The 15,539-nt window shown below is 49.5% G+C and overlaps 1 protein-coding gene across 1 annotated transcript; it reads right to left on the bottom strand.

Moving 5' to 3' along the window:
• Positions 1-1,355: 1,355 nt before the first annotated feature.
• Positions 1,356-13,903, bottom strand: Gm2a (GM2 ganglioside activator). The gene is made up of 4 exons (XM_021213499.2): positions 13,721-13,903; positions 7,935-8,096; positions 3,188-3,370; positions 1,356-2,898 (listed from the first exon to the last, which is right to left on the bottom strand). The coding sequence occupies exons 1-4, from the start codon at positions 13,799-13,801 to the stop codon at positions 2,743-2,745; spliced, it is 582 nt and encodes a 193-aa protein (XP_021069158.1). The 5' UTR covers positions 13,802-13,903; the 3' UTR covers positions 1,356-2,742.
• Between the last annotated feature and the right edge of the window lie 1,636 nt (positions 13,904-15,539).

Raw genomic sequence — 15,539 nt, 5'->3', positions numbered from 1 at the left:
GGAGGGGTCTCTAAGTTCAAGGTCATCTTGGTCTACATAGTGAGTTCCAAGAATGACATGGTGGCACACACACAAATAAGAAAATAAACTAAGGATTAAAAAACTCAACTTCAAGACTTGGCATGGTGATACACACCCTTAATCCCAGTATTCAGGAGGGTACATAGCAAAGCAGAGTAGTATAGCAGGATCTATACAGCACTGGGAAACAGGTTTCCATGGTAGTATGATGTATACTGGGTACCATGAGGGATGATATATACAGGGTTGAGAAGCAAGGTATCACAGTGGAATGTATGCAGGCGTGCTCTCCTCATTATGGGCAGTAAGCAGAAACAAGGGACAATGGTGTGCCAAGACCTTCAAGTGCCTGCTCCCAAAGACTTTTCTTTCTAGGCCTCAAAACACATCATCCTTTTTTGTTCGTTGGTCTGAGATGTCACCCTCAAATCTTACCCACAACCCACAAGAGACAGTAAGGCACATTTAGCAAATATGACATATATAAGATTTCCTGAGCTGGTAAGGCGCTGTTCTGATTGTGAACTTGGGGTGCAATGCATACAATCCCAGCAAGTAATGGAAGGGCTAAGTTCCAGACTAGCCTATACCACCTTGCAAAACCAACCAAACAACAAAAGCAGAGTGAAGTCTACAAATCAAGAGAACCAGGCGTGGTGGTACAGGCCTGTAATCCTGAATTCATAAGGACAGTCCTGTGTGTCCTATGTACGGAGGAGTTTGAGGTCAGCCTAGGCTAGATAGAATGAATGAGACCCTGCCTCCACACTAAAGGAGAGGGGCTCCATCAGTAGCGTACTTGCCTTACAAATTTGAAGACCGGAGTTCGGATCCTCAGAACCATGAACACAGTTGTAATCCCAGTAATAGTGGGATGTGAGGTGGGTACCCAGGACTCTCTGGCCAGAGAGCATGGTTTGCATAGCAGTTCCAGGTTAATGAGACCCTGACTTACACAAAAAATGGAAAGCACCTGAGAAATGATACTCAAGGTTGTCTTCCAGCCTCCTCTCTCTCTCCTCTTTCTCTCTCACATGCATGCACACGCACACAAAACCAAAAGGGAAAAAAAAGATATGTAGAGGAAAGCTTTAAGGCTGAATAGCAGGAAACTAGGCTAAGGGATCTTAAAAGCCACCCTTGTCGCTCAGGCTCAAACAGAGCAAGGCGGAAGCCCCAGCTGCTGCTGAGATGAACACAAGCACCCATGTCCAGAGATGCCTGGATCCCCCTGGACCACCCACCAAGCCCTTCCACAGCCACAGCCCATCACAGGCTTCCAAACAGGCAGCCATGCTCAGTGAAGCACACAGCCAAGAAAAGGAGCCTGCACAGCAAGTTAAAAAGATTTATTGCCAGACCAGTCTTCTAGTCCAGAACCTGGGCTGTCTAAGGCTCAGGAAGTTGTCATGGTGCAACCTGATGTAGGATCCACTCTCTTCACGGGATCTCTGTTCCACGTGGTGGCTGCTGGGTGGGATCCACCCTGGTGTGAACCCCTCTACTCTGGTGGTGATGGCTCGGAGGCTGGCACAGTGCCCAGCTCTCAGAAGCCATGTAGACCTGCTCTAGTGCAGGCTGAGCCCTCTTTGAGGCCAGGCACCAAGGACTTGACCTTGAAGGGGAACGAGATGAGGCCAGATAACTTGAGACTGAGAAGGTGAACAGGTGTGAGGAAAAGCAGCCACCTGGGAGCCAGGTTATGTCCCTAGATGAGTCCGTGGGGCCCCTTTGGCCTGCATAGTAAATATATATATATATATATATATATATATATATATATATATATATANATATATATAAAAAACAATCTGTTTCTAGTAGTTAAAAATTTTACGATTTCATATAAATGTCTGGGTTTGGAGTCTAAAGAAAAATGTTGCAAATATCTGGCAACATTCCTTACATGGCACTTACAGGTCACATTGGACTGCACCTCTCTAGACCTAGATATGCCATTCCAGACCCTGGCCACCTGGCACCGGAGCACATGTGCTATTGGGTTTTTGGTTTTTGTTTCTTTTCAGGTATAAGGAATGCCATCCCATTCTTAAATGCATCATACCCAAAAAAGGAAAAATGGACAGCGCTCCCAGGAGTGATTGCTGTGTCTCCCTAGGTCTTCGGCTTGGCCCTACAGGCACCTGTGCTTTGCCAAGGGTTAATGGAGCGTGCCCATCAAGAACTCTCATAGGTTTCTGTCACATACCACTCTGCCTCTTCAGGATCTGTCAGCCCCAGTGCTGACTAGACAAGTTGCAAAGAGAATGCAGTTAATCACAGAAGTTAATAGAGGGGCTGACTACCTAGACCTCTCTGCAGGAGGAGAGGCTCAGGGTGGAATGAGAAATTAATACTGTTATCCTGGTTTTAAAGTTGGTGACTAAAACAAAGAGCATACAAAGTGAGTATAACTTCAGGGGGTCCAGGTTGGGCCAGTTTGACCTTAAGATTCCCAAACATGTTGGTTCCCATTCCTTGACTGTTTTGGATATGAAAGAAACTCTTAGAAAGTTGGTAGGGGTGCAGAGAAGCATGGCTTACAGCCCATCAGATGTTGGGCCTGGTCCATCCTCCCTCAGGTCAGGTTGCAATGATTTACAGAGAGGGTAGAGAACTGTAGGAGAATGGAGTTAGAGGCAGGCAGGCCTGGGCCCCGGAACACGGAAGAAGAGGCCTGTCGTCCTGGTGCCCCTTCATTCTGTGGTGGCTGCTGCCAGGTTATCTGCCCTTGAGAGAGGCAGCAATCTTGATGCAGCCCAGGCGCTTCCCACCACTGCTCAAGATACTCTGGATGCGGTAGTTGCCTGTGCTCAGCCAGCTCGGCAGCTCTAGGTCAGGCACTGTGAAGTTGCTCGTGGGCAGTGAGTAGGTGCCCTGAGGGAAAGAAGTGAAGCCAGGTCAGGGGGCCTGTTGCTGACAGCCTACAGCTGTGATCTGCCCCCCTTTCCCCATTCTGCTAAGAGACAAGAGTGGTGCTACAGCCTTTTCCAGGCTCCGTGTGAAGTGGTCACAGCTAAGCGTAAAGCTGCTCCATTTCACACACGGATAAACCAACGCTCCCAGCTACCAAGATAGGGGTTCTTATATACCCAAGGAAACAATATGCAGAATGAAAAGGCCATACCCACTCCCCCTCTACCACCTTGACACCCCAGGTACTCACTTCCTTGAAGGGACAATGGCAGGGCAGCCCGTAGGTATGCAGGGGTTCTGGGCAGCTCTCTCCAGGGGGAATGTATTGGTCTATCATGTCACAGATGTTCTCGTAGCTACAGCTGCCTAGCTGTTCTACACAAGGAATCTTGACCCAGAAGCCAGCCACTTCCTTCTCCACGGTGAGCTCCACCTGTCACGGGATTCATCAAGATGACAGTGTGAACTCGGAGGGCACACATTCCCGCTCCTGCTTCATGAAGTTTCATCACATAACCCGCCGCAATAAGGCTTTTAGATGGATCTCAAAGAAATTCCCCATACATTTCTACTGGTTTGATTCTTTGAGATGGGGTGTACATATGTAGACCAGGCTGGCCTTGAACCTGCAGCCATCCCCATTGTCTCTTGTTCCAGGGTATTGTGAGGAGAACAGAAGGTTTAGCTGGGGAGATGTTCTGGCTGAGTCCCGGTATTCAACCTTTCCTGAGCACGTGGTGGGCACTGATCATCAAATGTGAATGTCTCTTCTCTCTGACCAACACACCATCCTCCAGTCGTCACTATGCAATGACAGGAACCAACACACTGACATCACACTAGCTGGATGACTGTGGCACATGTCCTAGGCGGGCTTCTAAGCTATCCATTCTTAGCTATAGAATCTTTCTGTTGGTTGCTCCTGACATACATTTTCTCTTGTACCACAGATGATACAGTTATAAATGGAAATGTAGCTAGGTATAGCAATGAACATCTGAAATCATGGTAGCCTGGAGGAAAAGGCAGAGGACTTTGAGTTCAAGGTCAGCTTGGTCTACATATCTAGTCTTTGCAAAAATAAAACAAACCGATGGAACTGGATAGGGAAATTCCTGAGACCTGTCTATGGTCCTTATTGCAGTTGGTTACAAAAGCTGAATGACCTCTCCAGCCCGAGCTGGATGAGAACCCTAGAATGTGCTTCCCTCTGCCAAGCCACCCTAATCCCACTCCAGTTCTCACTGCCTACCTAACCGAGGAGAAGCAGCCGGGACTCCCAAGCAAAAAGCCCGATTCACTGGCACACACAGAAGACTAACTATACCAGCTGCCGTGCATGCCAGCTGTCTCTCAGAGCCATGTCGGTGTCCCACCAAAACCAGGAAGGGAAAGATGCACAGAGTGGTCAGTGGGAAGTCGGCACTCCACACATGATTCCTGTGCATATTACAGGAGGGTGTGTGTGTGTGTGTGTGTGTGTGTGCCCATCATCCACTTGGTTTTTTGTGTTTTTTTTTAAAAGTAGGTCTCCCGCTGACTCATCAGGTCTACTAGGAATCCTCCTCAGGCCTAGGGTTTCCAGTATGTAGGCCATCATGCCTGGAGGGTTGAACCTAGGTCCTCCTGCTTACACAGGAAGCACGTTATCAACTGAGCCATCTCCCCAGCCTGGAAGCCACAGTTCTCAGAACCCTTTCAGCTCAGACATGCGAGCGACCTCTGCGTCTCAGCCTTACTAGATCTGGGGGTTTCACCTTTGTGTTGTTTGTTTGGATCTTGGTGTGTCTGAGACAGGCTTGTATGTGACCCAGGCTGGTCTTAAACTTGCTGTGCAGCAGAGAGTGGCCATGACCTCCTGATCCTGCCTCCACCTCCCAGATGCTGAGATCAGTTACAGATGTGGGCCATCACCCTGGCTGGGGTTCTGCTTCTGAGAGATAAATCTGGGGATAGTACTTATTCCTCCAGACTCCACTAGTCCCAGACTGCTGGCTGAATCTTCAAATGACCTAGTACAAGAGGTATAGACTGTCTTCTTCAAGGCTGAGAGGTGGTGAAGGCAACACAGCCTGAATCTTGTGCGGAGTTGAAGCTGCTTGCCTCGGTGGCCTGCTCTGCTAACCTGAATTCATCTTGATTGTGCAGTGACCTTTCCTCTGGCCTGCCTCCTCTGCTGGGAAAGTCTATTCCTCCTCAGATCAAGAACAGCCAGAGGGCCTGAGCTGGAGAGTTAGTTCTGCCCCTGAGGGAGTTGGTCAAATGTCTTCCTCAGCCAAGAATGGGATGGTTTACACAGTACTTCCGCCTTTTGTGAGGTCCCTCTGAGGAAGATAGCACCTGGCCAGCACTTTGGAGCCTCAGGACACAAAACCTGCTGCCAGCTGCTTCACATCCTTCTTCACTTAGCCAAGGTCCCCAAGAGGAACTTTAAGCAGTCACCATCTAAACAGGAGTAACGGACTAACAGTTGAATGTCTATGGAGCTTCCCCCATGACTGCTCTTCCCCAGCCCAGGACCAGCACCGAATTGGAAACCCAGGGCAGAAGTCAGTGATGTCAAAGGCTAGTCCCTAGGCAGCGGCCACAACCTGCCATCAGGGGATTACAGACAACATCTCCTGCCCATCTCAGACCTAAGGCCAGCAGGGCTCAGAAGTATGTCCCATGTATCCTCGGCTGCAGTGTGGCTGGCACAGGCTCAGCCCTGGAGAGGCAGAGTCGGGGAGACCCTAGAGCCCACTGGCCAGCTTTCTAGCCAAACTGATGAGCTCCAGGCACAGTGAGACCCCCATCTAAGGTGAAGAGGGACTGAGGGGTACACCTAACATTGACCTCTGGCCACCACATATATGCACAGACACGTGCTCAGGCACACATACACACATGTACACACACCCACCCACTCCAGATTCAACACTGAGAGCAGAGAATAGCATTCAGGCAACACTGGCAGACCCAGTTCAGTTGCCAGTCTCCCTTTCCAATCTGGACAAATTCTGTTCTTTTATCCACGGGGCTTGACCTCTTCCTATTGGATAATAGCTGAAGAAAATGTACTAGATCAGCAAGGAGAAGCCATGGGCAGGGATGGAGAGGCACTGAGGTCTCTCCGGGTCTTCTAGCTCAATCACTGTCAGTGATTGACAAGTCAACACGTGCCAGCACGAACTGGGCACATCCTGTGTGCTAGGCACTGAGCAAAGCACCATCTACATTACTGATTAACTCAGTTCTTGCTCAAGAAATGCCTAAGACCCAGGAACTGTGGTTGAGCCCAACAGTACAGGGTGGTCTCCAACTGGCCTTGAGACTGAGCATGCTGTGACCTCCTGAATTTCCTGTACTCCTCCCTAAGTGCTATAATATACAAGCATACAACACCAGGCTTGGCGCCCAAAATCTCTTAAATGATCTAAACTTGTTCCAGAATAGGTCTGGACCAGAAAGAGACTGCAGGGCATATAAGAACACCTTAGAAAGGTGGTGATTCTAACCAAAGAGTGAAAAACTACAATAAAGGGTGCCACAAGATGCCTTTACTATAAAAATAAGAATATATACAAAAACGCATGCAAAGCTGGGCAATGGGTGGGAATAAGCTGGTATCCCCAAATAGATCTAAAGAGCAAGTGACCTGGGAAAGGATCACTGGAACCATGAGGGATGATATTAAAGACTGGCCGAAGCTTGGACTCTTAGTGTCACAAAATTGTATGGGGAAGAAAACACAGCTGTCAGTGTAGGTGCAAACCTGGCTGGCTGTTTGGAGACATTTGGGCACTGACTATCAAACGAGCATTAAAGGTGTGCACCTGAGTCAGCGGGCTGCCCCCTGAAAGACAAGGTGCTGGCCTTGTAAGTCTGGCAATGCGAGTTCCTGCCCCAGAACCCAACAAGAAGGTAGAAGGAGAGAACCAACTCTACAACCTGTCCTCTGACCTGTCCGTGTTCCCTGTGTCATGCAGGCCTCACCCCACATCTCCGTATGCAGACACAAGAATAATAAATAAAAAATATTTAATGTGAAGGTACATAATCAGGAGAGTATGAATAGATCATTATTATATGGACAAATTCTAGCCCGCATGGCGTCTCCCAAATTAATCACGCTGTCTCATTAGAACAATGAAGTGAAGATTCTGGGAGGATCCGTAACAGCCAACAATGACCAGCTCCTGAGGAATTAGGCTAGGAGAAGACATTGACTAGAAGCTAGTCATGGTGGCACACACCTGTAATCCCAGTCCTCAGGAAGTGATGGCAGAAGGATCAGAAGTTCAAGGTTATCCTTAGGTACGTACATTAAGTTGTGGGGCAACCTAAACTACGTAAGGAAGGCCCTGGTTCAAAAGAACAGAAACAAAGTTGGGGGTGTGGCTTTGGCAGAGTGCTCAACTAACATGCATGAGAGGCCCCGGGGTCCATTCCAGGGGTGGAGGCGAGAGAGCCAGGAGCTCACAGCAAGTTCAAGGCCAGCTAAGGCTACATAAAGCCCTCCCTCAAAACATACATACAAAGCACTGCTTGTTTTCATATGTATTTTTAAAAAAATAAATACATGCAGTATGGATAAAGGAAATAGCATTAGTCATTCAGCTATGAGAGTCCACATTGTGGCGGCTCATGCCCATAACCAAACTGCGGCAGGCAGGCCTACCACGGGTTCAAGGCCAGCATGGGCTACAGAGTGAGACCCTGTCTCAAAACAAAAGAAAATAGCCTTATGTCCCTGGCTACTGGCTATACACCAAAACAACACAGAGGAGTCCATGGTGAACACCGGGTCACCATATCCAAGTGCAAGAATGGGTGGATCCCAGCTGACACCTGGGTTTCCCTTCCATCTCCTTACCCCAAGACTCTATGAACCCGGGTAAGTCTGTTTTAAGTCTGCAAAGTCCGGAGTCCTTCACAACCTATGAGCATGAATTTCTACGGTACCTGCTGGCTGCCCACTCCCAGTCCATCTTCCACACAGCCTTATACGGGCTTACCTTCTGAGGAGCAGTGAGGGGAACGCTGGTCTTGCCCTCAATGCTGACGACTACATCTCCAGGAACGACAATGGGGTCAGGCTGGATCGTGAGGCTTTTGATCACTGCAGGGTCCTTTCCTTCATCACAGTTATCCCAGGAGAAGCCACCAAGTTGGGAAGGCTAGGGACAACCAGACAGCAGGGAGAGAAGTGGAGGCAAAAAAATGTTTCAGCATACAAGAGTTGAAGGGAGGCCTGCTCGTTCCCCTCTGAGCTCCATGGTAACAGTCACACTTGTCTGATCCATTCTTCAGGCAAAACGTCAAAGTGTGAAGCCAAGGCCCATTATATCAGACCTGGAACTTCAAAACTAAGGGGGTTGGGATGTCACTCAGTTGGTAGAATATCTACCTGGTATATTGGAAACCTTAGGCTCTATCCTTGACAGGACACAAGCCCAGTGTGGTGGCATGGGCAACACTTGGGAGGTGGAGGCAAGAACATCAGGAATTCATGGTCATCTTCAACTACATAGCCCATATCAGGCCAGTCTAGATACACAAGACCCTGTTCTGGGGCAGAGGAGGAGGAGGAGGAAGAGGAGGAGGAGGAGGAGGAGGAAGAGAGAGAGAGAGAGAGAGAGAGAGAGAGAGAGAGAGAGAGAGAGAGAGAGACTTAGCTGGCTGTGGAGGGTGCAAGCCCATAATGTAAATACTCAAGGCAAGAGGGAGGGAGGAAGGGAGGAAGGGAGGAAGGAAGGAAGGAAGGAAGGAAGAAAAGAGGGAGGAAGGGACAGAGGGAGGGAAAGAGGAATCACCGCTAGCTAAGGAAGTATTGGCAGCTGGTGGCTGCAGAGAGGCGGTATCATTATACCTTGGGGGCTTGTGATACTCATAGACAGCCCATGCCCTAAACCAGGCATATATGAGCAGCAGTAATTAGACCCAGAGGGCTATTAAAAGAAGATAAAAATGGCAGGCAGGTGTGCTGGATTGAAAGGGAATGTGGGATTGGATGCGCTATAGATACATTGTACACAAGTCAATGAATAAAGAAAATACTCTTTTTAACAATGGTATTCGCCTCATTTAGCTTTGGGGGTACCTTCTCTGAGCTCTGAACCCCGCCACCCATTTCTCTCCAGCTAGCTTTGGGAGGCCACCACAGGACAAGCTCCCGAAGTGCCACCCTTGTATTCCATACCCAGGAGCCTGATTATGCCCCACCCTGTGTCAAATCCTAGGTCGGCAACAATGGCGAGCAAGGAGAAGAGGAGCACAAAGAGAAACAACAGTAACCCAAGCCTCACCGTCCAGGGACCAGGACAGTAACCCAAGCCTCACCGTCCAGGGACCAGGACCCATAGCACGAGGTCTACAGGAGGTCCCCGAGTGATGAGCAACGACTTTCTCATCTTACACCCACATTCTTACTCCCCGGTCGTGAACCACACCATACACACAACCTGAGTCACCCACCACTCCCCTACAGAGGAACTTCTCAAATCTTCCTCCGCGTGACCTAGATCCAACTCATGTGACCGCCAGCCCCCAGAACCTTAGGATCTGGAACTCATTCTACGCCTCTGTCTGTTTGTCGGCCCGTCTACCTGTCTCTCCCTCTCAAAACACACTCACACGCCCCCCAAAACCCCCTACAAAAGACCCCTAGCACTGCCATTATCCACACACAGCCTTAGAAAACCTGCCAATCTGCAGCCCAGCCTGGCCTCCATCTCAACCCATCCATAACCATCCAGACCCCGAGAGAACACCTGATCCATGCCAGACCACAGCTTCTCTCTGCCAAGCTTTGGAATTATGACACAAGAAGCTGTGTGACCCTATGGCCAGAGGCAATGTATGTGACCCTTATGATACAAGGCTTGGCACTGCCTTGGGTCAAAAGTTCTAAGGTGGGTTCCAAGCACATACACTTGTGACTCAGCTCCAAGTTCGAGTTGAAGGGACGAGAGTAAGAGCTCTTCTATCTTATGGAAAAGGAACACAGAGTCAGTCACCTATATGATCTTCTACAACACTAAAGGAGACAGGCATGGTAACGTACACCAGTAATCCCAGCACTAGGGAGGCTGAGGCAGGAGAATCTCAAGCTTGAAGCCAGTCTGGGTTACGTAATGAGACCCTGTCTTCATAAAAGAACAAAAGACCATCTAAGACCAGCAAGACCAGCACAGGGCACATGCCTATAATCCCAGCACTGTCCAGCACTTGGTTCGAAGTCATCCTCAAACAACACACAGTGAGCTCATAACCAGCCTGGGATGGGAAAAGATCATCACAGGGACCTGGGACAGGTATGGCTTTGGAGTGCCAGTCAAGAAACCTAGGCTCCAGTCAAACAGATCTGGGTTGAAATCACACAGCCTGGCACACATACTATTGGCGTCCTGATTTCTGATTTCCACATCTTTTAAGTAGAGGCATTTTATATCTTCCTCCCAGAACTGTTGCAAGGTGAGAACACATATGTGACAGCTCATGACATTGTGTCAGACACCAAGGATGAGCTGGCTCACTAAAACACAGCCATGTGCCTCCCTGGCCTCTGTTTCCTGCCACCAACTCCGTGAGATCCATGTAAGCCTGTTAAACTCCATGTTCAAGCTTCTTGGCATAGGATTCTGACTCCTGGAATGAAAGGCCGCACTGTGACTAAGAAAGGCAGGGCCAGGGTAGGTACCAGCAGGCATTTTGCTCAAACTTCATTCCATAAGTATTTGTGAAGCAACTATTTCATGGCCTGGACTGAGGGCTTTGTAAACAATAGGAAGCAGTTCTTCCCTGCCTTATGGGACTCATAGTCTAGTGTATATGTATATAAGTGTTACCCAGGCTGGCAGTGTAACTCGGTGGTAGAGAGCTCACCTAACATGCCTAAGGTCCTGGGTTCAAACCCAAGTATTAGGGGATAGAAAAAAAAAAAACGGAAAGAAAGAAAGGGAGGAAGAGAGGGAGGGAGGGAGGGAGGGGAGGGGAGGGGAGGAAGGGAACACAGGAGGATCAACCACCATAATATGAGTGTTGGAAGGTGGTGTGGAGAGTAACTCAGGTCTTAGGGTGGTTGAGAGGTGACACTCAAAACAGTCTTTCAGAATGAGAAATTAGCCATCGATATACACAGAGCACAAGCAAAAGCCCTGAGGTAGAAGCTCAGCTGGTTCCAGTACTACAGAAAGGCCAACAGGCTAGACACGCTGAATGAGGGACCTTGCTGAAGAAAGGTAGCAGTCTCATTCATCATAAGCCCTCACAGGGCAAAGAGAACAAACTAGCCGTGGTGCAATGGAACACCTCTGAAAGAAAGTACCGCGCTTGGAGAAGGATGGGCTGGGGGAGGAGGAGAGGCTGGCCCTAAGCTCAGTGGAGGAATGGCTAAGTAGTAACCTGGGCTGACAGGGTAGGAGGCTGCTTTTCCCAACTCAGCAGCCTGATTCACATTGAGGAGGACTTTGGGCTCAGGGAAGTTTCTAGAGTGTCCTTTTTAGAATCTTCCACCTTCTCCCATCACCCCTCCTCCCCCCCCCCCGCCGCCCTAGGGGGACTTTTCACAAGGTGGTCCCCCACTAGCAGGGCCTGGGCAGCTCCAGCTGTGAGGTACTCCAGCAGCTGAGTCCAGGCTCCTGGGAAAAGGGAGGATAGCCATCAGCACTGCGTACCTGGAACCTGGCAGATGCCAACCCCAGCCTAGATGTGGCTACATAGGCAGAATACAGGGGCAGATCCAGGCATGGGTTAAAAATCACACACTAACCACTACTGCTCTCACTAACAGATGCTAGCTAACCCCTGGTCTCACTAGCAGACGCCTCCGGCGTGTTAAACCCTGGAGGTTCAACTTCCTCATTTATTAAGTGAGCATAACTATATCTTCTGTCAGGGCGATGGCAGGAGTAAGAAGTCTGTACACAAACAAAGCAACAGGACTCAGCCCCTGAAGGCAGCCAAGCTCATTCAAAAGTTCTGCCCCCAGCCTGAGAAGAGAGGGGAGATGTGACAGGGATGGCAATAGGGAACCCCAGAGCAGGTGGTGGAATAGAGAGGGACATTCATGGGAAGCCAATGAGACCCAAATAAAGCCTAATTTAGTTCACAGTAAAGGCCCTACACTGGCTTCTTGGTTTTAACAAGCACACTGATAATATGGGATACTAACAAAAGCAATTAGGTAAATACACAGAGCTTTATGCTATCCTTATAAATTATTCCAAAATTGGGAGATGGAGGCAGGAGGATTGTAGTTCAAGGTCATCATTAGCTACTTACAAGAGTTTTAGGCTAGCCTGGACTACAGAGATCCTATCTCAAAAAAAAAATTTTTTTTTAAAGAGGAAAAGTACAAAGCTCAATCTACAGCACATAGTAGGTATATAATAAATGACACCCACTATGCAACATAGAGTCTAGTAAGTGCCCAGCACAAAGCCAGTCATATCTGAGTCACTACAACCCAGGGTCACAGGACCAGTCAATGATACAAGAAGACCCCAGGGTTCTGAAGACTCAGTCATTCACTGCTCACTGCAGACTCAAGTTCTGTGACCATAAGCCTCTAGAGAACATGGAGATGACAGCCAGTAAGGTTCAAAAGTGTCACTGAGTGATCTTGGCCAAAAGGAGGTTGGGTTGGTGCCTACAATGCCTGAGTCCCTCCAAATTGCCTATCTGAACCCCTAAAGTTTGGAATGGCACCCACAGGCAAAGCATACAGGAAAATTGGGATGTCACCTGCAGGCCTACTGTCTCTAAGGCAGTAAGGTTCCACCTCACAAGGCTGGCTGTGGAGCCAAGACTAGAATTCCCACACTAGGAGACATCAAGAGACAAGCTGGGCTGGACGGTGGTGGTGCACGCCTTTAATCCCAGCACTTGGGAGTCAGAGACAGGCAGATTTCTGAGTTCGAGGCCAGCCTGGACTACAAAGTGAGTTCCAGGACAGCCAGGGCTACTAGAAAAAAAAAAAAAGAGAGAGAGAGAGAGAGAGAGAGAGAGAGAGAGAGAGAGAGAGAGAGAGAGAGAGAGAGAAGCTGACTAGCCTCTGGGACAGTGAAGTCAAAAGGTCCTTTCTCCCACATGTAACATCTCCCTGCATCTGACCTAACAAGGCCAAGACCAAGGCCATACTGGCTCCAACTGCACTATTCTCTTGGCATTCTGCAACCCCCCCCCCCCGTTCAATGAAAGCCCTCACCCTATGCTGACATGACATACATTTTATACACTAAGGCTAAGATCGTCCACAACACCGTCCCCCTTTTTCTGAAAAAAAAAAGAAAAAGAAAAAAAAAAAAAAACGGTCCTGGCAGGAAGGGTCTGGAGGACCTGCACTTTTAGGCCACAACAAAAGGCAATGGGACTGGGCTTTTCCCTCAGAATGACCGAACCCCCCTTTCCCAAGGGTCTGTAGCGCAGGGAATGACAGATAGGGAAGTGAAAGACTGGCAGGAGATGGAGGGTCTCAGTGGCACACAGCTAGGTGCTTTGGAATCACACGTCTGGCCCTCAGTCACCTGGTAGCCAAGTTTGAACCTCCGGGCCCGATTCAACCCTCCTACCAGCAGGAAGACCTGAGTCAAGAAGAAAACAGGGGAAGAAGAGGGCCCGGAATGCAGCGAGTTACAGACTGAGAACCCGGGTTTAGGGCAAGAGCGTTCGCATCACTGCACTGCACCCGGAAAGGATGGGGGACAGGACGATTCGGAGGAGAGAAGCCCTTCTAGGACAATCTGGACCCATCAGTCCCGGGATGTCGCTGAAGGCCTGCTCCAGGACCGGGGACACTCACGCGCTTTGGGACGAGGCGCGCAGGGGCGACGAAGCCTGCGAGCAGCAAGCCCAGCAGGAGCAGCAGCGGTACACGGTGCATGGCGACAGTCCTCCGGGTCGGTCTAGGCTATGCGACTCACGGCTGTTTTTAAAGCCAGCGTGTCGCTAATGCAAAGCCTGGCTGCGCTCAGCGCTCCGCCCCGCGGGGCTGAGATTGCAGGCCCTAGGCGGGACTTCTCTGGCCACGCCCCAAACACCACCTGCTTCAGCCCCACCCTCAACGGCCTACTGCAGGGGCAGAGCCAGCGGAGGAAGGGGCGGAGCTGAGTTCTGAGGAAAGAAAAAAGGGTCTGCGAAAGAGGCGGGGTAGATTGAGGGCGGGGCTGAGGGAAGGGAAGGCGAGAGGCTAAGAGGGCGGAGAAGGGAGGAGCGCGAGGGGCGGGACTGCGGGAGGGGTGGGGTTAAGAGGCGGGAGGGGCAGGGCCGAGTGCTAGGGCGGAGCTGACTGCAGAAGCAGGGCTCAATACCCGATTGGGTGAGGATAATAGGCGGGGTGGGCGGGGCTTGCGGGGCGGGGCGGGGCGAAGTTCTGGGGTGTGTTTATTGAGGTTCAGTTTTTTCCTTCCTAGGTTCCTCTCTACACAGAGTGAAAGCTCCCTGCCAGTGTCCTGCTCATATTGTAACTCCTGGCATCTGGTTGTTGGCATTTAACAGCATCTAAAGCGCTGCCAGGTCCTGAGGCTTTTAGTCCTGGGAAAGCGCCTGTGCCTAACGATGAGTTTAGGAGATGAGATAGATGGTGGTGCTTATCCCTGTCCGCAGTCTTTCCGTTAGACACCAAAGTTTACTTTCCAAAGTACAAAATACCAGAAATGTTGACAGAAAGAACGTACACTGTCACCGTTACAGCCCGAGGAGGAGTTCGAGAGCTTCACTAAGGCCAAACTGGGCTTCGTCGCTGAAAAGAATTTTAGGACTAGCCTCACGGTGAAGCACAGTTAGTGATTTTATTTAAAATACAGGTTTAAGCATAAGGCTTGAGAGACAAAATAGCGCCCGGAACAAAGTTAAAACACATTGGAAAGTAGGTTTGTGGCCTTCTCAAAGACTCAAGGTCCTAGAGTTCTCATTCTGACTACAAGATTTTAGAAGCCCATCCCTGTTTCTTTATTCGATAACTACAGTTATGGATTGACTCCAAAGGTGCCTTGAGCAGGGTTCCAAGCTGTTTAACTGAAACCAGAAGCCACTGAACTTGCACAGGGAGCTGTGTGCCTGTGCTTCTTGGTAAATGGAATTTCTAGTAAGATTGCTAGAAAACTGTAGACTTAACGACTGGGAATGTGGGAGCCTTAAGCAATACTTAATTGTTAGGGATTCTTGCTTTTCTGCTCCAGCCAGATTCCAGGTGAAGCTCTTTTTTCTTTCTCATTGCCCCTGATTTTTTTCCCCTATCTTCCTTCTGTAAGAAATAAATCACGGGACTGGAGAGATGGCTCAGCAGTTAGGAGCACTGACTGCTCTTCCAGAGGTCCTGAGTTTAATTCCCAGCAACCACATTGTGGTTCACAACAGTTTGTAATGGGATCTGATTCCTCTTCTGCTGTGTCTGGAAACAGCAACAGTGTACTCACATACATGAAATAAATAAATAACTTTTTTAAAAAGGAAAGAAAGGCCAGGTCTGGTAGCGCATACCTTTAATCCCAGCACTCAGGAGGCAGAGGAATGCGGATTTCTGTCCCCTTAGCAGGTGGCTGTCACATGTTGAAAACTGAACCTTGAGCATGAGGTGTGGGGGAGACACGCCTTTAATCCCAGCACGTGGGAGGCAGAGG

Source organism: Mus pahari, chromosome 14 (genome assembly GCF_900095145.1).
Source record: "Mus pahari chromosome 14, PAHARI_EIJ_v1.1, whole genome shotgun sequence".
NCBI classification, from domain to species: Eukaryota; Metazoa; Chordata; class Mammalia; order Rodentia; family Muridae; genus Mus; species Mus pahari.
The sequence above is the reverse complement of the archived record's forward strand: the minus strand, read 5'-3'. Positions and strand labels throughout refer to the sequence as shown.

Excerpts from the sequence above, each read along its gene's own strand:
- Gm2a (XM_021213499.2), bottom strand. The coding sequence starts at position 13,801 with ATGCACCGTGTACCGCTGCTGCTCCTGCTGGGCTTGCTGCTCGCAGGC. Across the intron at positions 8,097-13,720 it reads CGCGCCTCGTCCCAAAGCGC|CCTTCCCAACTTGGTGGCTT; the intron begins GTGAGTGTCCCC and ends GGTTGTCCCTAG. Across the intron at positions 2,899-3,187 it reads GCCATTGTCCCTTCAAGGAA|GGCACCTACTCACTGCCCAC; the intron begins GTGAGTACCTGG and ends TCTTTCCCTCAG.